This window comes from Neofelis nebulosa, chromosome 2, assembly GCF_028018385.1.
Source record: "Neofelis nebulosa isolate mNeoNeb1 chromosome 2, mNeoNeb1.pri, whole genome shotgun sequence".
Classification (NCBI taxonomy): domain Eukaryota; kingdom Metazoa; phylum Chordata; class Mammalia; order Carnivora; family Felidae; genus Neofelis; species Neofelis nebulosa.
Genome location: NC_080783.1, coordinates 8,496,086 through 8,521,068, shown reverse-complemented (window position 1 = coordinate 8,521,068; position 24,983 = coordinate 8,496,086). Strand labels below are relative to the sequence as shown.

At 43.9% G+C, this 24,983-nt stretch overlaps 1 protein-coding gene across 9 annotated transcripts in view; it reads left to right on the top strand.

Moving 5' to 3' along the window:
* ARMC9 (armadillo repeat containing 9) overlaps positions 1-24,983 on the top strand; it is a 155,287-nt gene that overhangs the window by 5,182 nt on the left and 125,122 nt on the right. For 6 of the 9 annotated variants that reach the window (XM_058701633.1, XM_058701618.1, XM_058701625.1 and 3 more), the window contains exons 2-7: positions 2,020-2,110; positions 3,768-3,893; positions 9,405-9,575; positions 11,127-11,282; positions 17,400-17,492; positions 19,173-19,197. In XM_058701633.1, the coding sequence (XP_058557616.1) occupies positions 2,060-2,110; positions 3,768-3,893; positions 9,405-9,575; positions 11,127-11,282; positions 17,400-17,492; positions 19,173-19,197 (622 nt within the window). In that variant the 5' untranslated portion in view covers positions 2,020-2,059. The remainder of the gene's footprint in view (positions 1-2,019; positions 2,111-3,767; positions 3,894-9,404; positions 9,576-11,126; positions 11,283-17,399; positions 17,493-19,172; positions 19,198-24,983) is intronic. The other 3 variants (XM_058701641.1, XM_058701661.1, XM_058701650.1) reach the window with 3 other exon arrangements.

The following is a 24,983-nucleotide window of genomic DNA, read 5'->3' as shown; positions in this document are numbered from 1 at the left end:
TGGTTATGGGCACCCAGTGTGGGTGAAGAGCCTGGGGGTGCGGCTCAGGGAGTGGCTGCTTTGGGCACACCTGGGGACAGAAAAAGTAGAAAGTACTTCTTCAAAACGTTTGCAGCGTTTTGTTTATTTAAACATTTGGACATGTACATAGGCGTTGTGCATCCTTACATGTAACTAAAAGAAAACAAAAAACAAAAACAAACTGACCTAATAAATTCTCTAGCGCGTGAACCTTAACACTTGTGAAAATATGTATCACTTCCTCCTCCATTACTGTGAGGCTAAATGATCATGGTCTTCCGGAAACATTACGGATTTCTTTCTTTCTTTCTTTCTTTCTTTCTTTCTTTCTTTCTTTCTTTCTTTCTTTCTTTCAAGAGAATGGGTGTGCATGTGCAGTGGGGGGGCAGAGGGAGAGGGAGAGAAAAGGAGAGGGAGAATCTTGAGCAGGCTTCTTCAACCCAGCATGGAGCCCAATGCAAGGCTCGATCGATCTCACAACCGCGAGCTCATGACTTGAGCCGAAATCAAGAATTGGACACCTAGGGGCGCCTGGGTGGCTCAGTCGGTTGAGCGTCCGACTTCGGCTCAGGTCATGATCTCACAGTCCATGAGTTCGAGCCCCACGTCAGGCTCTGTGCTGACAGCTCGGAGCCTGGAGCCTGCTTCGGATTCTGTGTCTCCCTCTCTTTTTCTGCCTCTCCCCTACTCATGCTCTGTCTCTCTGTCTCAAAAATAAATAAAAACATTAAAAAAAATTAAAAAAAAAAAAAAAAGAATTGGACACCTAACCAACTGAGCCACCCAGGTGCCCCCGGTTACTATTTTTTACTTGGAGGCTGTGTGAGGAATTGGTGACTCTGTGTTTATTTATATCAGATTAATTTTAATGCATGTCCTTCTTAAGTGAATGAATCTTATCAAATTTTGTTTTGTTCTAAAATGTACTTTGTGGGGCGCCTGGGTGGCGCAGTCGGTTAAGCGTCCGACTTCAGCCAGGTCACGATCTCGCGGTCCGTGAGTTCGAGCCCCGCGTCAGGCTCTGGGCTGATGGCTCGGAGCCTGGAGCCTGTTTCCGATTCTGTGTCTCCCTCTCTCTCTGCCCCTCCCCCGTTCATGCTCTGTCTCTCTCTGTCCCAAAAATAAATAAAAAATGTTGAAAAAAAATTAAAAAAAAATAAATAAATAAAATGTACTTTGTGGTCTTGATCGTTTGAATTACATATACCACACTATGGCACATTAGAAAAATAATCGTCCCCAATCCCATTAACAAGCCTTGATTCTCATTTACACCGCCTTCTAGTCCATATTCACACTCATTTTAAGTAGTTGTCATAGAAGAAGGAATTACGTCGGACTTTAGCCTCTGTATTTCCTAGTGCTGCTGTAATAAGTTACCATAAAATTAGTGATCTGGAGGTCAGAAGCCCAAAATGGGTCTCCCTGGGCTAGAATCCAGGTGTTCACAGGGCTTGTTCATTTTTTTTTTTTTAATGTTTATTTTTGAGAGAGGGAGACAGAGGATCTGAAGCGGGTTCCGTGCTAACAGCACAGAGCCCGATGTGGGGCTTGAACTTGCAAACTGGGAGTTCGTGACCGGAGCCCAAGTCGGACGCGTGACTGACTGAGCCACTGGGCGGCCCAGGGCTTGTTCATTTCTGAAGGCTCCGGAGGAGAGTCTGTTCCTTGCCTTTTCGAGCTTCTAGAGGCTGCCTGCACTCATTCCTTGGTGTGGGGTCCCTTCTCCATCTTCAGGGCCAACAGTGCATCACTCTGACATTGACCCTCTTGTCTCCTTATAAGGATCATGGTGATTACACTGGGCCCACCAGGTAATCATAGATACTCTCCTTATTTTAAGGTCAGCTGATTAGCAACCTTAATTCCATGTGCAACTCGACATAGGGGCTCTGGGGGTTAGAATGGGGGGCCATTATTCTGCCCACCACAGCCATCTTTTTATGACTTCACAGATGATTGTAATGAAAGCATTTATCTTCTGCTTTTGCCTTGTAGAGGTTTTTGCTGCCGTGAGAATTAACAGTAACCGTTCAATATGGGGGATGTTCTGGCTCACGAATCAGAATTACTTGCACTAGTGAAAGAGGTATGTTTTGCCACACACAGGTCACAGAAAAAAAGATGTTGAAAACTCATGTTTTATAATGCAGCACATTTTATAGTGTCTTATAATAAATGTGTTTTCTATCCTTACATTAGAGTTCTCTGTTTTCCATTATATATGTATTTTGGTTTTCATAACTAAATTGAAATCTTAAAGTCACTTGAAAAGATTTCTTTAAAGAAAATTATAATAGTAACATGTGCTCACGGTAAAGATGCAAACAATGTGGAAATGTAAAAGGTTCATTACCCTGTTCCACTCCTGCAGCGACCACTGTTAATGGGTTAGTGTATTTTTCCAGACTTTTTTTCAGTGAATATGCAAAATACATGTACATGTCTATAGTTTGCTTTACAAAATGGAATATGCTGTCGTACATGTTCTGAAGCTTGGCTTTTCTGTACCCACAGTAGTATAGTGTGACTGCCTTCCTGTGATCTGCCTCATACTTTTTAATGCTGTCGAATATTTCAAATCGAGTGGCCGCGTCTACTTAACTTGTTACCTATAAATGGACATTTAGGTTTCCTACAATGAAAGCTTTTGAAGGACAGGACCCACAGCCTGTGCTTTTATATATTCTCTACTGCTTTTAGCACGGGGCTAGCACGTCGATGGTGCTAAAGAAACCGCAGCTGCTGTTTTATTCTGTGATTAACCGTCCAGTAGGCACCGCGAGCCATGGCAGTGGAGCAAGGCATCTATCCCGGAGATGAAGCTTAGTCATTTTTTGGTGTGCTCGTGAATAAATTATTTTTTCAAAAAATTTTTTACTATTAAAAAAATTTTTTTTAACATTTATTTGTGAGACAGAGACCGAGTATGAGCGGGGGGAGGGGCAGAGAGAGAGGGAGACACAGGATCCGAAGCAGGCTCCAGGCTCTGAGCTGTCAGCACAGAGCCCGACGCGGGGCTCGAACCCATGAATCGTGAGATCATGACCTGAGCCGAAGTCGGACGCTCAACCGACTGAGCCATCCAGGCGCCCCATCTCATGAATAAATTCTTAAAGCCATCACAGCAATGGGTTGTGGACAGGGCCTGGGGAAGTAGCCTACCCCAAGGAGGTGGCAGGAGGTGACTGCCACAAACTGAGAAGGAGGGCAGAGGAGTGTGGAGAACGACGTTGAGTACATGGTGGGGAAGGCAAAGGAGAGGGGCGTCTCGAGACAGGCAGTGAGCTTTAGTGCCGTGCTCCAAGGTCACTGCCGACATTGCCCATCTTTTATCTTCTGTTCTTAAGGGCAGGCATTTCTAGTGCCTGTTTCAAGTAGCAGATTCCCAGAGACCTACTAGACCCAAAGCCATCAGGCCTTCTGAAGATCGCTTTTGCCTTTTTCAGACTGCTGCACACATCATTTTGTTTCTATTAATAATGGTAATGAATCGTGCAGCTCACTTTTTTTTTCCTGAAAACAAATTTATTTTCTGTAAATAAGCATGTTCTATGATACTGTCTTTCTAGGCTCTTGGCATGTGTGTCAACCAAGTAAATTGTAAGCTGGATCCCAAATTCTCCCAAAGATTAACCCCGTTATGAATTGGTGATAACACGGAGCTGGTACAGTTACTTCAAAGGCAGTTACTTTGTTGATGTTAAAATAGAGAAATGTATATACACTTATGTTCTTTTTTATAGTATTTAGATTTTGCTGAATTTGAAGACACCTTGAAAACATTTTCAAAAGAATGCAAAATAAAAGGAAAGCCGTTATCTAAAACAGCAGGTGGCTCTTTAAGGGATTCCAAATCACTGGTCATCCAGGTAACATTTTGCTTTTCTTTGATCTCTGTCAATAATCAAGATGCTCCCTACTTGTAAAACATGCCATTATTAGAGAATATTGGCATTGTTCTGGGAACTTGGTCTGAGTGACTTTTCGTTTGTTTGTTTATTTGTTGATTGATTGATTGATTGATTGATTGATTGTTTGGAGTAAGCTCTATGCCCAACGTGGGGCTTGAATTCACAACTTGGAGATCAAGAGTTGCATGCTTTAGGGGTGCCTGGGTGGTTCAGTTGGTTAAGTGTCCAACTCTTGATTTTGGCTCGGATCATGATCTCATGTGTCATGGGATTGAGCCCTGTGTTGGACTCCGTGCTGATAGTGCAAAGCCTGCTTGGGATTCTCTCTCTCTCTCTCTCTCTCTCTTTCTCTCTTTCTCTCTTTCTCTCTCTCTCTCTCTCTCTCTCTCTCTCTCTCTTTCTCTCCCCCCCCCCAATAAATAAATAAACTTTATTTTAAAAAAAGAGTTGCATGCTCTACTGACTGAGCCAGCCAGGTGCCCCCAAGCAACCCCAGAATGACTTTTAGATGCATAGGTGTTTTCATATGAATTAGTAATGTCATCTTTAAATCTGTATACCTTCTCTAGGAAGTGGGTTGTGATGTAATATCTTTCACATAAGTACATTTCTTGGGAAGAAGAAAAAGAAGAAACCATGCAATGCTTAGGAACAGAAACAAATGTGATCTCCATCCTGAGCAGAATAGGTTGTGAATTTTAGGCTCTGGGGACACGGTGGTGAACCAGACCAAAACAAACCTCAGCCCTCCAGGTGCTCTCATTCTCTCTTGGGGAGATTGGAGGGGGCAGGGAGCGAGAGTCATACTGAAAGGCAGTGTCCTGAAAGGAAGGCCAAGCAGTTCTGTGAATGCCAGGGGCTGCGGAGGACAGACATTATACAGGCTTCAGCTCTCAGGATTAGAAGGGACCTTAAAGGTCCTCGTTGGATCTGTTATTCGATGCCTCCATCTCATTTGTAACATTCCAAGTAAGTGATTGGTTCACCTTGAATCCTTCAGTGTCAGGAGAGCATGCTGCTTCCTGAGCCAGTGTATTTCAGCTTTGCATGATTTTATTATTTTAATAACTTTATTTGTTCTGATACGCCTACTTCCAGGAAAAAAATTGACACTTAATTTGAGAGTCCTATCGACGAGCTGGAAGTAAGGCTGCAGCCACGATCCCTTTGTTCCTGATCCCCAACTCCCTTGGATGGGGCACTGTTGAAGTGGCCCTTGGGGCTGTGCCCTCTTGCCCAGTGTCCCTCCAGACCTCAGGCACCTGGACACTGAGCTGCCGCCATGTCAAACACAGACTCTTCTGTTGATGCTGCCACCGTGGGCAGCCTGGCGGGGCACCTCCCATCCCCAGAGCACATTTTTCAGAACATGAAACCAGAATCGAGCCATTGTTAGACTTGGACACAGAGGCTGTTCTTAACCAGAGTGGAGCTTCTTCCTCAGAATCTCAGCCTCAGTCCTGGGTGCTCAGCACCTAGTTTCCCCACGTTCCTTCAGAAGGAAGAAGGGCCACCCACCGTTACCCCGCAAGTTGGAAAACTGTGTGCGCATCTCTTAATTGAAGGTACTGTTGAGAGGAATCTAACAAATCCTTGATAGCTAACTAGCAAAATGGTCAGAATCTTCTGTGAAACTCACACATAACCAGGATAAGCTCTGTGTCTGGAAACTTCTCTGTGTAGCTGGTATCTCCAGAAATGGCTGCCGCGCACTTTTTGCAACTGGTTTGACATCGCACGCGGTGCCGGCCGCACACACTTCAGTGTTTCTGGGGCCTTTTTTTAAAATTGTGATTTAAAAAGCACATGACATAAATTTACCGTCTTACCTATTTGTAAGTATACAGTTCAGTAGTGTTAAATATATTTATGTTGTGATGAAACAGATGTCGAGAACTTTTTCATCTTGCAAATCTAAAACTCTGTCCGTTGAACAATACTACCCACATTCCCTCCCCCCAGCCCCTAATAACCATCATTCTACTTCTGTTTCTATGACTTTCACTACTTAAAGATACCTCATATAAGTAGAATCATACTGTATTTTTCTTTTTGTGGCTGGCTTATTTCACTTAACATAATGTCCTCAAGGTTCACCCATGTTGTAGCATGTGACAGTATTTCCTTCCTTTTTAAAGCTGAAGGATATTCTGTTACGTGTCTGTACCACATTTTGTTTATCCATTCATACGTCCACGGGCGCTTGAGTTGCTTCCTCCTCTTGGCTATTGTGAATAGCGCTGCTACGAGCATAGGTGTGCTTCCAGTTATTTTGGGTTTATACCCGAAGTAGGTTACTGATCATATGGTAGTTCGTTTTTTAATTTTTCGAGGAACCTTCATACTGTTTTGCATTGTAATTGCATCATACATTCCCATCAACAGTACACAGGGCTTATAATTTCTCCACATCCTCACCAACACCTGTTTTATTTTTTGTTTTGTTTTGTTTTTGATAGTAGTCATCCTGATGGATGTGAAGTGATACCTTGTGGTTTTGGTTTGTATCTCTCAGATGCATTCAGGTCCCTTTTTCTGTAACTTGAAAAACCTTCAAACTTTCTGATTGCCACAAGCATATCTTTTCTGCTCCTCCAATAGACAGCCATACCCACCATGATGGCTATCCCAAACAAAAGTAAACAGCAAAGATATTGCACAATTTCAGTGACACTCAATAAATGGAGAATTTCCCTAAGCACTGTTCTTTAAGCAGTGTGCGCGTGTGCATGTGCGTGTGTGTGTGTGTGTGTGTGTGTGTGTGTGTGTTGTGTTTATAGGTTACTATTGATGGCGTGTAAATATTCTGATCTTGGTGGTTCTGGCTGGGATCATGGTTTATATAAGAGAAGGTCATTAATATTTGTGACTCTATGAGTTATAACACTGGATTGCTTTGTATGTAGATATTATTTTAAATGCAGGGACTGTTTCCAGGTACAGATCTATAAATCTGGTCACAGGTCTACAAATGTAGAATTAAAAATTTTTTTTAATGTTTATTTTTGAGAGAGAGCTAGATAGAGTATGAGCAGGGGAGGGGCAGAGAGAGAAGGGGAGACACAGAATCCAAAGCAGTCTGCGGGCTCTGAGCTGTCAGCACAGAGCCCGACGTGGGGCTCAAACTCATGAACTGTGAGATCATGATCTGAGCCGAAGTCGGACGTTTAACTAACGGGCCCACCCAGGCGCCCCTGCAAATGTAGAATTTAGAACAGACTATACATGGCCCATTTGACATGTGGACTCTGCCAAGGCACCTGACAAAATACCTTGACTCAAAGCCTTAAAATACTCCCAAATCTACAGTAAACTCATTCACACGAAGAGCTCTCGGTCACTAGACCTGTCATGGGAGAACGCTTCCTCCAGAGCAGCTCACAGGGATGGCAGGGTTTGCTTAGAGCTCAGCAGAGGCGAGCCTGGCGTGGGGTCGGGCCCCAACAGCACTGCCACTTGGGGAGATCCCCTCCACCCCTGCGGCGGCCAGTAACGGGCCTCCTCGTTCTTTCAGAGGAGGCAGAGCTCAGCTGCTCACATTTTGTTGGGCACCACTCTTCCTCTGGTTGCCGACAGGCTGTCCTTCGCTGTTACCAAGGCTGAGTAACAGCAAGAGGATGGTTCTGAGGAGGCAGACATTTCTTATAGGACTTACTTTGAAAAATTCTGAGTTTCATTCAAATATATGCCAAGACCTTCCAGAGTAAGGTAATATTCAGATGTTCTTTTTTTTTTTAAACAGCATTTCTCTGATTTTTTTTTTTAAGTTTATTTTTGAGAGAGAGAGAGAGAGAGAGAGAGAGAGAGACAGTGCGAGCAAGGGAGGGGCGGAGAGCGAGAGGGAGACACAGAATCCCAAGCAGGCTCCGCTCTGTCAGCGCAGAGCTACTATGCGGGGCTGAAACCCACGAACCGTGAGATCTTGATCTCAGCCAAAATCAAGAGTCAGACGCTAAACCGCCTGAGCCACCCAGGCGCCCCAATATTTAGATGTTCTTTTTTTTTTTTTTTTTTTAATTTTTTTTAACGTTTATTTATTTTTGAGACAGAGAGAGACAGAGCATGAACGGGGGAGGGTCAGAGAGAGGGAGACACAGAATCTGAAACAGACTCCAGGCTCTGAGCCGTCAGCCCAGAGCCCGACGCGGGGCTCGAACTCACGGACTGCGAGATCATGACCTGAGCCAAAGTCGGACGCTCAACCGACTGAGCCACCCAGGCGCCCCTCAGATGTTCTTGATCACATGACATAGAGAACATTTCTGTACTAATTGTAGTTGAAGATTCTTTACTAATGAATATCTTCAAGTATAACCAGACACTGCAACATTGTTCAGTCTATTTCCATTTTATATTAACAAGCTCATTTATAAACAACCTTAACCAAAGAGGCAGTTATAGAGGAATACTATAAAGCCATTTTTCAAAAGTGTAAAAGAAAAAACAAAGTGTAAAAATACAATGACCAAATAATAGTGATGAATAATGGTGTTGGGTGGGGGGACCTGGAGGTTCCACAGAAAATCCAATCCAAGAAAAACTTTTGTAAATGAGCGCAAAATGTAGGTCTGAGTATCTTGGGCATTTGATATCATAAGGAAAATAATATGAATCACATTGCTTTGGACTGTTAGGAAGTTCTTTCCATTCTGCCTTATACTTAAATCCACAAATTATGCAGCAGGTATTTGCGATGGGACACTTAACATTCTTCTAGTGAGGCAGGCGGCGTGATAATCGCCACCTCCTTTCTCCAGAATTCTCTATCTCAGCTATTGCACAGTAAGTCCAGAAACCGTCTGCCCTGCATAGTCAGACTCGCACAGCCCCGAGGTCAGAATGGTACCAGGCCTGTGCCCCCTCCTCTAGCTGTAGCCTGTGCTTCCCTGCTTCCGTAATCGGTGGACACTGTATGGATGTGTTGGGATCTGTAGTCACTTCCCGAGTGCCATCTCAGTGGGACATGCGTTAGCATCCCAGGCCTGGGATTGAACGGGTCAGCATAGATGAGCTCCGGTTCACAGCTGTGCTGTTGGCAAGCTGCTTTGTGGGCGGGGTGAGCTCCGCTGAGGCCTGACTGGGCTCTGGGTCTGGCCTGGTTTTTATCGATTGCGCGCTGCGGGTCAGCTAGTCCACAGGGTATGTGTGTGCCTGTGAGTTTTCTGGCCTCGAGTCCTTGGCCTGGGAGTGGTTCCTCCCCCTTCAGGGACTTCACTGTTCCAACTGATCCTTTCAAAGCCCAGACTTGACATTGCAACCAGGGTTGGTTTGCAGAAATCTCAGCCTCAGATGCTTGAAGCCTTCTGGCTCTCTTTCTGTCCTTTATCTTGGAAAGGAGACTGAGTTTTATCACATTGAAACCCCGGAGCGTGTGAGTATCCGGGGTATTGGGTGGGTTGGGATAATCTGGGGTGTTGGGAGAATGGCCATCCCTTGTGACTGGGGTTCGGTCTCCTGTCTTCTCCACAGAAGGACCTCATTGCTGCATTTGACAGCGGAGACCAGAAGGTGTTCTTCGATCTGTGGGAGGAGCACGTTCCCAGTTCCATCCGTGATGGTGACCCCGTTGCCCAGAAGTTGGAATTCTATCTTCACATCCATTTTGCCATCTATCTTCTGAAACACTCTGTGGGGAGACCTGTAGGTTCCTCTTGTGACTTGCGTGGGTCTGAGTGCTGTGTTCAAGGAGGATGTGCGCTGTTTGTTTTGCAGTTGAGCATTAATTTAGTTGTTGTAGCCGTTTTATCGTATTGCTTCCAAGGAGTAGGTGTCTTGTGTCCTGTGAATGATTTTCTATCTGATTCCCAGCAGTTTATTTTCTAGTTTACATGGAGAGTTAATAATTTCTGTCTTACAAGCTGCATGGTTTTCCCCAATGCCTCAAATTTTTGACAACTCAGCAAAATAAAGTTTCCTTATTTGGCAATTTGAAATATATACACGTATGTCTAAGAAAACAGCTACTGAGACCACATATTAGACGGTCATAAGAGAAGTTTAAGTTTAAGCCGCGGAAAGACGCCAGTTGGCGAAGGTCCATTTGAGCACTGGGTGAATGGCCGCCGCAGGCCGTGCGCAGGTATGCGGAGGGCAGGGCCCGGGTGTCTCCGAGTGTAGAATGCGTGACACAAGGGAGCAGGGCCACGCTGACATTTGACCGCGTGCATTTCTTTAGTGGCTTCTCCTTGTATTAGCTACTGCCCCAGCACCTGTGTTCACTCATTAAAATGTCAGGGGGACCAGAGGAGGGGTGAGTGGTGGAGGGAGCAGCTCCACGGTACATCGTGGTAGCTTTAGAGTACATCAGGACAGTGCTCACGGGGGGTGAGATCATGGGAGATTTTCACTTTCTTTATACCTATTCCTGTTCTATAAAGAAAATCAATCAACGCTGCATCTTATTTTAAGCCCGGTGGCCAGAAGAGGGCTTACAGTGGAGCTGCTACACTTGATCTTAGCCAAAAGGCCGAGAAGCGATTCACGGTGTAGGCGGAATGAGATGCATTGATTGGAAACAGACACACACAGGGCACACGTAACTGGGGCAGCCAGGTGGTCAGGGAAGGAGAGCACCCCGTTCCAGGCTGAGCGGCTCAAAGAGACGCAGGAGGAAATCGAAGCCTGAGGGGGACTGAGTTGCCTTGGATCGCACAGAACCGGCGAAGCCCGCAGGATCAGTCCTTTGCTTCAAAAGGAAAGGAGGAATGCTGTGGAAGCTTCTGTTTCAAAAAACTGTAAAGGTCCACCTGTTCACCTTTAGACGTCTCACCTGAGGGAATCCTGGGGATGCAGACAAATGTTTATGATAATCTGACGAGGGAAAACAGTGCAGATACCTAATAATGGGGGACTTGGTTAAGGAAGTTGTAATAGACCCACAAAGTGAGGTTTTGTCCTGCCAGTAGAAATGATGTCTAGAATTTTAAGGACATGAGAAAATAGCAATAATAAAGTAACAGGGCCGCATATTGAACTAGATACCTAGTTCTCTTTAACCCCTGACAAAGTTTGATCAAGGAGTGAGATTGGGGGTGGTGTTAGAATGGCTGGAGAGAGCCCGCTTCCTGGGCCACGTGGGGAGGATGCCACCAACGTGGCTGGAACTGAAGGAGCCTCGGAGAAAGGATGGGATGGACGGGGGGCTGGACGTCCAGCAGGAGACCCAGGGCGAGCATCTTCCCTTCTTTGCAGGACAAAGAGGACCTGGATGAGAGGATTTCTTATTTCAAAACCTACCTGGAGACCAAAGGGGCGGCGTTGAGCCAGACCACAGAGTTTCTCCCTTTCTACGCTCTGCCTTTTGTTCCCAACCCCGTGGTACACCCCTCGTTTAAAGAGCTCTTCCAGGTGAGTGACAGCCTCTGAATCTTGAATTGGATCCCAGGCCACATTGTGGTTTCATCTTGTATGCGCTAGTGGTTTCTGAATGATGCTGTAAAAACACCCTAAAACTTGCTTGTTTTCAGATCATTTCTTTGACAAACTTTCCTTATGCCATAGAGTGTGCTTTTTGGTTGTACTGAGACTTGTTAACCCAACCTGACATAAATATTCTTAAGTGTACGCACTTCCTAAATCATTCTGTGCATCCTTTTTTTGTATTGAAAGGATAGGTCTTCCAATTACATTGAAAAATAGTAGCGTGAAAAGAACTAGGTTATTTTACATAACTGCCGGCCACGTATGTTTTAATTGGTGTTCAGAGTCTCACTTGCTTGGCGTGTGTCCCATTACCTGGCTGTTACTATTATTTCCTTCCGACTACTTGCCTGTAGCTGTTTTAGTTGTTATATTTCACATTAGTTGACATTTCAGCATACTACTTACTATCAGTGTTTGTTTATCCATTGTAGTAATTTTTATTGACCTAATTAAATTAAGATGTCCCCTGAGAGGCTTATTAAAGTGTGTTTAAGAGACAGAAACAATAGTGATGCAGTTTGCTTTTTCTAAAGAAAGATCTCACAGTGTTTCCAAGAATCTCTTTGGAGAGTCCTCTGTGCCACTGAACAACAGATACGCTTCTCTTTCCAAAGCCAGCGTATCTCCGTTTCCTATCCTGTTATAATTTAGTCGCACGACTTCCATCACTCCTAAAAAGTAGCTGCTAAATTTAGAAGGCCAGGTAGCTGACAGATTCCATCAAAGCTGGCTCGTTGTAGAGTAGCCGAAGTTGAATTCTGTGTTTGTGTTTCTTTGTCCAAATTTAGTTTCACCCCCTTCCTCTCCCAGGAGGTTGAAGATATAAAATGGTTAGGAAGGTGATGGAACTTGAAAAGAAATGTTAGATTTTCTCAGGGTGAAGACTTCGGTTTATGAAAATGATGGCGTGGTAATGTGGCCCCAGCTTAGGTCCGGGCAGGGGTGCAGCTGGCAGTCAGGGACGGGTCCAGCTGAGGCTGCCGTGGGCACCTGGCCCACTCTGGCCTGGCATTCTGAGGCAGAGTTCGGTATTCACGGGGAGTCATTTTATTCCATTGTTTTTACTTTTGTTACTCTCTACATGTTCTTTCAATGGCCATCCTACATGCTTTAGTATGTTTCTGTAATAAAATCTAAAGCTAATGTCTGCGTCCTCTTCCTGCAAGGACCTTGGGATGCATTAACCTCATTCACCCCTTTCCCAGTTTACTTGCTCTTGTTGTCCAGTATTTGAGTTATATATTTTAACCCCACAAGTTACAGACATTACTATTTTATTCCATCTGTGTGTGTATAGATTTGCCCTTATATTTGCCAGCATTTGTTCCGTCTTGCATGAAGGACCTTCCATCAGAAATCATTTTCTCGTCTGCCTTATGTACATTCCTTCAGAATCAACTGTACTTGAAGATCTCTTTCAGTTCTCGTTTGTCTGAAATGTCTTGGTCGCTTTCTCAGATGGGGTGCAGACTGGTAGGTTTACAGCTGGTTTCCTTCATTACAGTGAGGGTATGATTGTCCCCTCTCCTCGCCCCATTGCTGCTGTTGGAAGTTGGCCATCAGTCTACTTGCTGCTCCTGTGTGGGCGATCTGTCTCGCTTCTCTGGCCGTTAAGATTGTGTAATTTCACTATGATTGTCTGGGGATAAATTTCTGTTTTTACTTGGGCTTTGTTGGGCTTCCTGGATGTGATGTTTTGTGTCTTTCAACAACTCTAGAAAATCGTTTTCTCTTCATACATTGCCTCTTCCCCGTTCTCTTTATGATCTTCTTCTGGGTATCTGATTAATCTACATTTAATCTACAGATCTGATGAAATCTGCATTGGACTTGCTCATTCTGTCTTCTGTGTCTATTTTTTCCTCATTAAAAAAATTGTGACAGAATACACATAAAATTTGTCATCTCTGCCATCGTGAAGTGTACAGTTCAGTAAGTGTCAAGTATGTTCACGATGTTTGCCCTCCTTGTCCCTTAACATCTCATATGTCCCATCTTGTGATCTCCGTCTGTGCTGTATTCTGGGTGATTTATTCACACCTATTTTCTCGTTCCCAGATTTACCCATCAAACTGTGTCCAATCTGTTCTTTAATCTCTTCATTGAATTTGTAATTTCAATTATTTTTAGAGTCTTTTATTCTTTGCTCATATTTTCAAGTCTCTCTCATTTCTTTACCATATTAAACATTTGTTTTATATTCTTTATCTGTTAATTTTAATATCAGGAGCCTTTGTAGATTTGATCCTGCTGTGTTTTGTGTCTTCTGGTTCTCATTCATGGTTCTTATTTCTTTAAAAAAAATTTTTTTTTTTAAGTTTATTTATTCTCAGTGAGAAAGAGAGCATGAGCAGGGGAGGGGCAGAGAGAGAGAGAGAGAGAGAGAGAATCCCAAGCAGGCCCTGCATGGAGCCCGATGTAGGACTTGATCTCAGGAACCACGAGATCATGACCCAACCGAAATCAAGAGTCGGGTGCTTAACCGACCAAACCACCCAGGTGCCCATCCTTGTTTAAAAAAAAAAAAATCAGTTATTTTGAGTTTTGATAATGAGTTTATTTTATGTGGGACTGGTAGGGATTTTTTTTGAGGCCTGCGTGCAGTTTGATTCTTTCAGAGAAGATCTGTGTTTGCATCTCAATCATCTAGGGCATTACCAACCCAGGATCATTTTAAATTAAATTCTTTGTTCAAGGCTTTGGGAACCACCCAGACAGTGTCAGTTTAGGCTGCAATTTTTTTTTTTTAATTTTTTTTTTTCAACGTTTTTTATTTATTTTTGGGACAGAGAGAGACAGAGCATGAACGGTGGAGGGGCAGAGAGAGAGGGAGACACAGAATCGGAAGCAGGCTCCAGGCTCCGAGCCATCAGCCCAGAGCCCGACGCGGGGCTCGAACTCACGGACCGCGAGATCGTGACCTGGCTGAAGTCGGACGCCTAACCGACTGCGCCACCCAGGCGCCCCTAGGCTGCAATTTTTAATGGGACTGGTTTGGGTTATGAACTTTCACATGAAGTTTTTCCTCCCTTCTACCTAATGTCAAGGTCAAGACAGGTAGACTTCCTTGCTGTCCCCTTCTAGGAAGTGGATTGATTCGTCCTTGAATTTTTCCTGATGGTATAGCCCTTTGGGATCCCAATTAAAAAATTTTTTTTAACATTTATTTATTTTTGAGAGACAGAGACAGAGCACAAGTGGGGGGGGGGAGCAGAGAAAGAGAGACACACACACAGAATCCGAAGTAGGCTGCAGGCTCCGAGCTGTCAGCACAGAGCCCAACGCGGGGCTTGATCTCACAAACTGTAAGATCATGAACTGCGCTGAAGTTGGACGCTTAACCAGCTGAGCCATCCAGGTGCCCTGGGATCCCAATTTTATGCAAGGGTCTTCTTTTAGATTGTTTACTATGAGCATCTGGATCCTTTTGTCTTCCATCTTGTGACAGCTCTTAGAACTGAAGTTTAAGGTCTTCAAGACTCTGGGTTATCCTTAGAGTGAAAACTCACTTTTAGCCTCTGCCTTTCCTTTCATGCCACTCAGGGATGCATTTTATAAGATGGTTTATTTATCCAACTTTTTTAGTTGTTTTCATTGCTTTTTCAGGTTATCATTTCTGCTGAGCTGCCGGAAAAGGAAATTCCTTTGTAGCGATTGTAGTGAGCTCTTTTCAGCAAACTCAATTTGTCAGTGAGCATCTCCGTGCAGAAATACTTGGGTATTCCTCTAATGATTACTTCCAGAAAAACTTTTGGGCGCTTATATAGCAAGAGCCAAGTTAAGCTTAATTAGTGAAGACCGAAAGAAATGGAAGGAATTCTTGTGCGCCCTGTGAGGGGGAGAGAAGGCAGCGGGTAAGCGGGTAGGCAGTGAGCTCTGCCCCCTGCCCCCCAGGAATAGCCCCACTCTTACTCATTTCATATATTAGGGTTCTGGGCAAGATTTTGAGTGATCAGAGGGCTTTGCTGTTGGGAAAAAACAAGTCAGACAATCACTCTAGTGTAAAGTCCACATTCTACAAGTGAAGAAACTATGACACGAAGAGGGTGAGTGGCTTTGTGCAGGCGGTACAGCAGAACCAGCCCCGTGCTTCCCTCGTCCCATGGGAGCTGGGGAGGCAGGTGCCCATTGGACTTGAGAAACGTCCTTGTTCTCAAACAGAAGAATAAGAGCAGTCAAGAAAAAAAAAAAAATAAGGGATTTATTGCCCAAAGAGGTTCTATCGCAATGTTATTTATCCCTGTCATTAGCAGAGCATCATAAGGTCAGTAGTTAAGTTGGAAAGACAGATTTGTTGGTTATGCAAAATAGTAGTCAGCAACAGAGCAATTTAGCTGCAAGTCTACATGTCCCAAAGGTTTTGTTTTGTTTTGTTTTTTAAGATGTCTTGATTTATGTTGACCAACATAGCAGTCCTTTCCCGCGATTCTCTCCTGTGCGTTGAACACAGAAGCCTCAAGCTGCGGCACGCTCTGTCAGCTTCCCGCGGCTGGCTGCCGTGACAAAGGGCCACAGAGTGGGGGCTTAAATGGCAGAAACTTTCTGTCACAGGTCAGGAGGCCAGAGGTCTGAAATCACAGGGTCGCGCTCCCTGTGAAGCCTCTAGGGGGAGGTGCCTTCCTTGGCTCTTCTGGCTTCTAGTAGCTTCGAGTAGTTTCAGGTGTCCCTTGGCTCATGGCAGCATATACTCCAGTCCCCAGTCTTTGCAGGCCCATCTTCTCTCTGTGTCTGTGTCTAAATTTCCGTCTTGTAAGGACACTGGTTATGTTGGATGAAGGACCACCCTAGTCCAGTACAACTCATCTTAGCTAATTACATCTACAGCAGCCCTCCCTGTCAGTGACCTCACATTCTGAGGAGGTTGGGACTTCAGCGTATCTTTTTAAGGGGATGCAATTCAACCCATAACACACATTATAAATAAAGAGATCGTGCCATGTCAGGGATTTACACAACCTTAATTTTTAATTTTTATTTATTTATTTTTAATGTTTATTTGTTTTTGAGAGAGAGAGAGAGACAGAGCATAACAGGGGAGGGACAGAGAGAGAGGGAGACACAGAACTCGAAGTGGGCTCCACGCTCCGTGCTGTCAGCACAAAGCCTGATTCGGGGCTTGAACTCAAGAACTGTGATTATGACCTGAGCCGAAGTCAGATGCTCAACCTACTGAGCCACCCAGGTGCCCCTACACAATCTTTTTAAAATATAAGAGTATTTTTTCAAAAAGCCAGATGATGCCCCGGGTAGAATGGGTGGGGTGGGGGGTGTGGATAAGGACGATGAGCTGGGGGTGGGGCAGGACCTAAGAGGTAAGTAGATACGAAGTTTTAAAGATACTGCTTCTTTTCTGTGGAGCTTCTTGGTTTGGGTGGTAGATATTCTTGCATAAAGGTTGTAAGGAAAATTGTCCTGAGAAAGATAATTGCTTGTCACACTTTTACTACTTAAGGCCTTTCCTTCTCAGTGAGCATTATTTGAGATAAATAATTATTAAGGGACAAGTCAAACTAAAAGTATATCATAATTCTTGACGTGATGCGGTATTTAAGGCAGATAACAGCTTCTGTCTTTTTTTTTTTTTTTCTTATCTAGATGAAATTTATGGAAATGAGTCTTTTTCTTTGGGAAACTTTTAGTAACTTAGTGATAACTGGGTGTGCCTGCCAGCGCCTTATACACTTAAACTATACTGAATTCTTCTTGGCATTCAACCTAATAAGGTTATTTGTCATGCCTGTGTTTAAATCACATGAAATATTCAAATCATGTACAGGGTTCTTTTTTCCTTGTTTATGAAAGAACTCTGTTCTTTCTTCCTGCTGTGGGTATTTGAATCTTTTATAAAGAATTGGTCAGATGTCCTAAAACCTATTTTTCGCAGCATCACACAACAGCCAAGGCATCTGCTTTTGATTTCAGTAACTGTGTTGGATAGGGTTATTTAAACCAAAGGCCACACACAATCTGACAACGCTGTTGGCATTTAATGATGTAGTGCTTTATTAATTTTCTTTGTGTGTGTGTGTTTTTTTTCTTCAGGATTCTTGGACTCCAGAATTAAAGTTGAAGTTGGAAAAGTTTCTGGCTTTAATTTTTAAAGCCAGTAACACGCCAAAGCTTTTAACATTATACGTATCCTTTTGAAGCAGATGGAGACCCTCCCCCCCACTCCCCACCCCCTACCCAGGGCCCTGGAGTAGCGCACTGGCTTAGGTTGCCTCATGAATAGGGATAATTGATACCGTTGCTTTCATATTTATGAGTTGTGTGAAGCATTAATGGGAGAGTGTGTCAAGGCACATAAAGGGAATTCCAGGTAGAGGGAACAGCACGTGCAAAAGGACTGAGAGTATATTTGGGAAACGACACAGAATTCAGTATTGCTGGAACGGGAGAGAGAAAGACACTAGGCAGGGCCGGCACAGAGATTTGCGTGTAATGAGGAGCCTTTGAAGCATTTTAAGCAGGAGGATACCGTGCTCATATTTACATTAAAAAAAAAAATCAATCCTTGTATTCCTGATTATAAAATTGACCATAATTTTTATAGAAAGTTTGGAAAGCACAGAAATGCATTTGTATACATACATATACCCAGAGGTACGTAATGTTTAAGCATACATACCTGTCACGTGTGTATTCTTAAATATTTTTATCAAACGAAGAGAGCATTTCCGCATTTCATTAAATATCCTTCGAAAACAGGTTGTTTCCTCAAAAGTTTAAACACAGAGTTACTGTATGACCCAGCAATTCCACTCCTAGCTGTGTACCCCGGGGAGCTGAAAACATGTCTACACGGCACCTTGTATACTAATGTTCACAGCAGCGTTACTCAGAACAGCCAAGAAGTGAAGACAACCCAAGTGTCCATCAAGGGAGGAATGTATAAATAAGATGCATAGATAGTATTCAGGCTTGTAACAGAATGAAGTACTGACGCGCTGCAACGTGGACAGACCTCGTAAACATTCTGCTGAATGAGAGAAGCCACACATGACAGGTTGCATGTTATATGATTCTATCTGTATGAAGGGTCCAGAAAGGGCAAAGCAATAGAGACAGCAGATGAGTGGTTGCCTGGGGCCAGGGAGGGTAGGTAAACTGGGGATGACTCCTCATGGGTACAGGGTTTCTTTTGGGGGGTGATAAGAATTTTCTAGAATTGATTGCGGTGATGGTCGCACAACTCTATGAATAGACTGAAAACCGTTGAAATATATACTTGAAATGAGTGAGTTATACATGGATTATGTCTCAGTGAAGCTGTTACCAAAAAAATTAAGAAAACCCAAACCAAACAAATACTTTGCCCTCAGTCATGTGGCCGGGTGTGTGCGAGCTGAGATTTGAACTCAGGCAGTCTGGCTTCAGAATCTGTGATCTCAGCTACTGTGGTCTGTGGCTGTCTTCCCAGTCTCAGTGTCCTTAGGGTAAAGCTTTAGAATGAAGGGGCAGAGTTGAAGGGTACGAGTTCAGTTTCCTTTTTAGTAGAATGTTCAGTAGCAGTGGGGAACGTCTTTTGAAGGGGGTCAGGAGGCCGCTTAGGGGGCTACCGGACAGGGTAAGACTTGCATGCATGCAGCAGTAATTGAGCTAGAGAAAAGATGATTCACTTGAGAGTGAGCCTCCAAGTATGAGAAGTTAGTACCTGTCTCAGCTATATATATAGCAACATTAGGAAACGGCCTTTACTCTCCTGAGAATTGCTTTTCACCTTGCTAAGGTTTTCTCAGCTTGGCCACACAACGTGAAATACCGTGAGTACTTTATCTTCATTGCCTGTTTTCCTCAACTTCTTTCTCATCCCAGAAGGAGAATGGACAGAGTAACAAAGGTAAATCATGTAGATTAACATTTTTTTAATATTAACATTTTTAATGTTTATTTTTAAGAGAAAGGCAGAGACAGCATGAGCTGGGCAGGGGCAGAGAGAGGGAGACACAGAATCCGAAGCAGGCTCCAGGCTCTGAGCTGTCAGCACAGAGCCCAACACAGGGCTCGAACTCACAGGCTGCAAGATCATGACCTGAGTCGAAGTCGGACGCTCAACCGACTGAGCCACCCAGGCGCCCCTAGATTAACATTTTTTAAAGAACAACTTGGCCAACTCAAGTTTTGAGCAGTAGGCTAGGGACAGAGATGGTGAGAATTTGTGCATTTGGCAAACGTGGGCTTTAAAAGTCTACATTATTTTTTAATTTAAAAGATGAAAGTCTGAATATCTACGAGGTATTTTGTGATCAAGTTTGTGATTCCTTGAGGCCCACTTTGCAGGACGGCTGGCCTTAGCTACGTCTTGTGTATCAGGTGACTAAGACCCAGAGAGATGAAGAGAAGAGAACCCAAGCAATGTCCTAAAGGGATGGGGCTGCAGCCCAGCCAGAGACACAGAGCAGCATGGGTGCCAGAAGTATCATTTTAGGAACTTCCACTTTTACCTTGAACTAGTCTAGTGGGGTCTTATTTACGTAGCAATGGAACACCCATCTTAGAAGCGTTTCCATTTTTTTGCATTCAGTTTAGGAATTCCAGCCTTAAGGTTTTAGCATAAAAAGATGGTTTTCCATTATTAGTCTTTTTTTTTTTTTTTTTTTTTTTTTTTTTTTTTGCTAGAACTATCCCATTTTTCAGTAAGGCAAGAAAAATTCAGTTAATATGAAGTCAGTGGCCACAATTGTGGTGCTTTGCCTAAGTTTTGTCTTTGATCCTACGTTACAAAAAGTGCTTAAATTAACATTGGAAAGGGTGGATGATGATGTGTTTCATGCCTTTGTGAGTTTTGGTGGCATAGTCCTCAGTCCCCAGCAGGTGGAGTGTTACCACAGGAAACAGCACATTTGCCCTTCTCACAGCAGGGCAATGTTAGAGAGGATCTCAGAACTTCCTGTCTTTGTTTTTCCACGGTCTGTTTTAGAGTTAAAGTTTTGTAAAACAAAAAAAGCTGGGGGGTGGGGTGGGGTGGGGTGTAGGGTTAGTAAATAATTTATCTCTTTGCTTTCCAACACAAGGAAGGCGGGTTCAGCTTCAGATGAGGAAAGTCTGAGTGCTTCCTTTTGCCTTGTACAGCCTTGCATCTCCCCCACCCAGCAGTCCTGCTCAGGTGAATGGTCCTGCCAGCTGCCCACCCCCCCACGCCTCCCACCCCCCCGTAGCTCAGAGGGACAAGCCCCACGATCCTTCACTGGGAAGCATCAGTCCGTGCCTGAGCACAGAAGAGCTGGGCCACAGATGTGGCCTCATGGGGTCAACATGGAATCCTCTAAGGGTCACCAGGCTGTGGCCTTGGAGCTCGCTGAGGCTGCTCTGTCCCCAGTAAAGTTGTGCCCGAGTCTGAGTTCCAGCGGCTCTCTTCAGGCCCTCAGGCCTGCTCCCTGAAGAGTTAGTATGGTTCCCAGGCCAGTTTTCTCATGTTCAGAACAGTGGGTATTCTTTTTTTTTTTTTTTTTTTTTTTTTAATGTTTATTTATTTTGAGAGGGAGCAGGGGAAGGGCCAAGAGAGAGAGAATCCCAAGCAGGGTCCACATGGAGCCCGACATTGGACTCTTTCCCATGAGCTGTGAGGTCATGACCTGAGCTGAAACCGAGAGTCAGACACTTAACCGACTGAGCCACTCAGGCAGGTGCCCCAGAACAGTGGGAATTCTTAAATTGTGCCAGGCGTTGGGTCCCGCCCTGCAACTCCTGGAAATGCACCCTTGCCCCCCCCCCCCATTTCTGTTTCTGTTGCGACCTAGCAAACCATCTCAGGCTTAGTGGCATAAAACAACAATGTCCACTTATTATCAGCAACACCTTGCCTGGCCTGGAACCGTGTGCTTAGGCATTTCTCCCTGGCTGTCTCGTGGGTTCAGGGGAGCCATCCCCAAGGCTTCCTCACCCATGTGCACCTGGTGGCCAGTGCTGAGGCGCCCGACTGGAACGCCTCTGTGACCTGGGCTTTCTTGTGGCATGGTGGCTGGGTTCCCAGGATGAATGTCCCCAGAGAGAGCCCGTGGAAGCTGTGTCACCTTTTCTAAACCAGCCTCTCGAGGAACTCTGTGTCATTTCTGCTACAGTCTCTTCATCAGAAACAAATTCCTAAAGCCAACTCACATTCAAAGGAAGGAGAATGACGTTCCACCTCTTGATGGGAAGGAGTGTCAAAGATGTGGCCGTCATATTTTAAAACCACTACCCCACCGGCATCCTTTGAGTTTCAGAAAATCGCCCTAGTTCTCCAGTAATCCTCGTTCAGACTCGGTCTTTGGACCCCTAGGCACTGGCGGAAGGAAAGTGGTGGGAAAACCTCCCTCATTCCTGAGTCTCAGCCAGCCCTTGTCACCCCAACATACCCCGCAGCTTTTGAGGACAACTTTCTGCCAGGAACCAGTCCTGTCTCTCAGAAGTGGCCCAGTTTTATGGATAAAATAAACCTGGGAGGGAGGGGGAGTGTAAAGGGAAGAGCCTGTGTTTTTCTACAGATCTTCCCTTCGGATTTCAGCAAGGAGACCAGGGTGTGTGAGCCCTCTTTAGGTTTGATTTTAATTGAGTTTTCTGAGGCTAGCCAAGCAGAATGTCGGTGGAATTGAGCCTGGCAGGCGCAGCGTGTGTCCATGGCTGAATAAGCCCCATGATGCAGTATTGCCATGGAGATCAGAGGTGAGCTCCACAGGGCACTGGTACCAGGGGCTCAGGCCCAGGCCCCATGTCGTGACAGCCCCTTGTCACCAGTTTGTCCCCTCCTCCCACAGTTACTGCTGCAGTGACCACAAGGCGCAGACATGCTCCCAGTTTTTTTGAATTCTAGACTTAGGTGTTGTTTTTTACATTGAATGGTTGGGCAATATCATTATTCTGCGTATCTTGAGAGGAAGGTTTCATGAGTAAGATTTCCACAAGCTTTTGAAGAAGGCAAGAAGAGTGCTTGGAGTGGAAAATTCTCTCAAAAGGAATTACATTTTAAAATGGTACTTAGAATAAAAACTCAGGTTGGAAATACAGCATATTGTCTTACTATTTTACCTAGCCATCCAAAAAAGGCACAGAGGGGTGCCTGGGTGGCTCAGTCAGTTAAGCATCTGACTCCTGGTTTCAGCTCAGGTCGTGATCACCAGGTCCATGGGTTTGAGTCCCTCGGTGGGCTCTATGCTGATGGCACAGAACCTGCTTGGGATTCTCTTTCCCTCTCTCTCTGCCCTTCCCCTGCTCGCATGCGCTCTCTCTCAAAAAATAAATAAATAAATAAATAAATAAATAAATAAATAAATAAATAAAATAAAATAAAATAAAATAAAAAAATAATAAACAGGTATAGAAATGGTATCTTTTAGTATTTCTGCCATCCATTGATCTGACCTCTTCAGAAAATGAGCAACTGACTGTTTTTCTAGAGTTTAGAGCCCTAAATGGTATTTTTAAAATGATGATCTATATTCATACATCTACATCATAATTTTCTTTATTCGGTACTCATGGATTAGCAAAATAGCAAAGCTGATTTATATCTGAATACAAAGAAGAAAGAGTATGTCATATTATAAAGTTAGAGTGATTGATTTCAGATTTTTAGATGTTAGAAAAATAGTTCCATGTATTTAAAATATATCATTTTGTGTTGAGCAACAAAGGGGTCTCTAAAGTTAAATCTCATCCACTCTTTAAAAAAAAAAAAATGCAGCATATTTAAAGTAGAAGTGTTGAGAGACAACTTGATGGCTTGGCCATGGAAGGAGAACTTCATCACTTTTGTTAGTGTTTCACTGGATGCTGGAATTACCGGAAAACTTTCTGTGACCTTAACTGACATTCTTTTAATTGTATATATCTCTTTGTTTAAAACTAGGGAAGTACTTCTTTGGACTTTTGTACAAATTATGTAAGTAGTTGTGAAATATGAAATAACTCAGTTTCATTAATATAACCTGGGATTTCTAGTAACACCTCTCCACTCAAAGTTGAGCTGTTGCACGGCAAGGGATCTTGGCTTAGTGGTCCTTGTCTCATGAAACTTTTGAGAAGGAAAAAAGAGTCAAAGTTCCTTTTACTCTCAGAAATAAAGTTGAGATTCGGCTTGGAGCTGGAGCCGAATCGCTTAACAGTAATGGCCAGGTCCTGTTTGTAGCCAGTTAAGGTGTCCTCTGGGTGACATCTTTGTACCACAGGCTGTTCTGTCCAATGGTGTATTTGAACTGGTCACAGATATTTCAGCCCAACTGCCCACTTCTCTCCTTTCTGTGGCTTCTGGCAGTTAGGTATTTTTCCTCAGGTGTGCCATACTTTGATACTGTCATAAATTCCAATTCTGAGTTCCTAAGGCAAAAGTGCCACAAGTAGTCCCTTACATTTAGTTAATTGCACAGTGACTTTCTGAGAATTCCTTTGTGCAGTCCTCTTTCGAGGGGACAACTTTGGACACTTTTTTTTGTTCTTTCTTTTTCTTTTCCTTTCTTTCTTTCTTTCTCTCTCTCTTTCTCTCTCTCTCTCTCTCTCTCTCTCTCTCTTTCTTTCTTTCTTTCTTTCTTTCGAGAGCACAGCAGGGGAGAGTGGGAGGAGGCAGAAGGGGGAGAGACAGAATTTTGAGCAGGCTCCATGCTTAGTGCCGAGCCTGACGTGGGGCTCGATCCCACGACCCTGGGATCACAACCCAAGCCAAAATCAAGAGTTGGATGCCCAGCTGACTGCACCACCCAGGTGCCCCAATTTGGGGACTTTTATATTGATGATTTGTGAGGTTATTTGCCCTGGTTAATGGGTTTTGGGACTTCATCATCTGCTCCTTGGTACATGTTAAGAAAGTTTGCACAGGTACTCTAATAGTCATTGCCATGAAGTAGAATTATGACTATCCTGTAGAATTTTTATAGTTGGATGTTCTGGTTTATGTAATTTGGAATTTTGTACCTATGAAAAAGCCTTAATACTATTTAGCATAGGAAGATGGTAGTGACTCCTTCCTTCTCCCTAATAATATTTAAGAAAAAACTTGACAAATGATTTCCATAGATGTTTTCCAAAGTTTCAAGTGCTAGATGTAAATTCATGCCAGATGACTTTTTTTTTTTTTTTTTTTTGAGAGAGCAGACGGGGTGGGGGGGCCATGATTGGGTAAGGGGCAGAGTGAGAAGGAGACAGAGATTCCCATACAGGCTCCGTACTGTCAGCACGGAGCCCGAAGTGGGGTTCGAGCTCACCCAGTGCGGGGCTTGAACTCATGAACCATGAGATCATGACCTGAGCCAAAGTCAGATGCTTAACCAACTGAGCCACCTAGGCACCCCATGGCCTGAGAACTTTTTAAAGTTATCTTTTAATACTGAGATTTGAAGGATGCTAAATAATAATAGTAATATCAGTTCATTATTATGTGATATTTGAGGTTTTAATAGTTAAAATATTTGACTTCTACACATAATTGCAATTGAGATACAGTTCACGCGTGATCCTCATAGCTATTTAGAACACAAATTAAGAGGAATAGATAATTTAGGACAGTGGGGCTCAAACTTGTGATATGCATCAGAGCCATTTGGAGAGTTTGTTGACAATATGGTTTCTCAGTCCCCACCCCGTATCCATAAAATCAGTCTCTGAAGGTGAGGCTTGATTATCTTTACTTTTGGATGATTCTGACGTTTCAAGTTT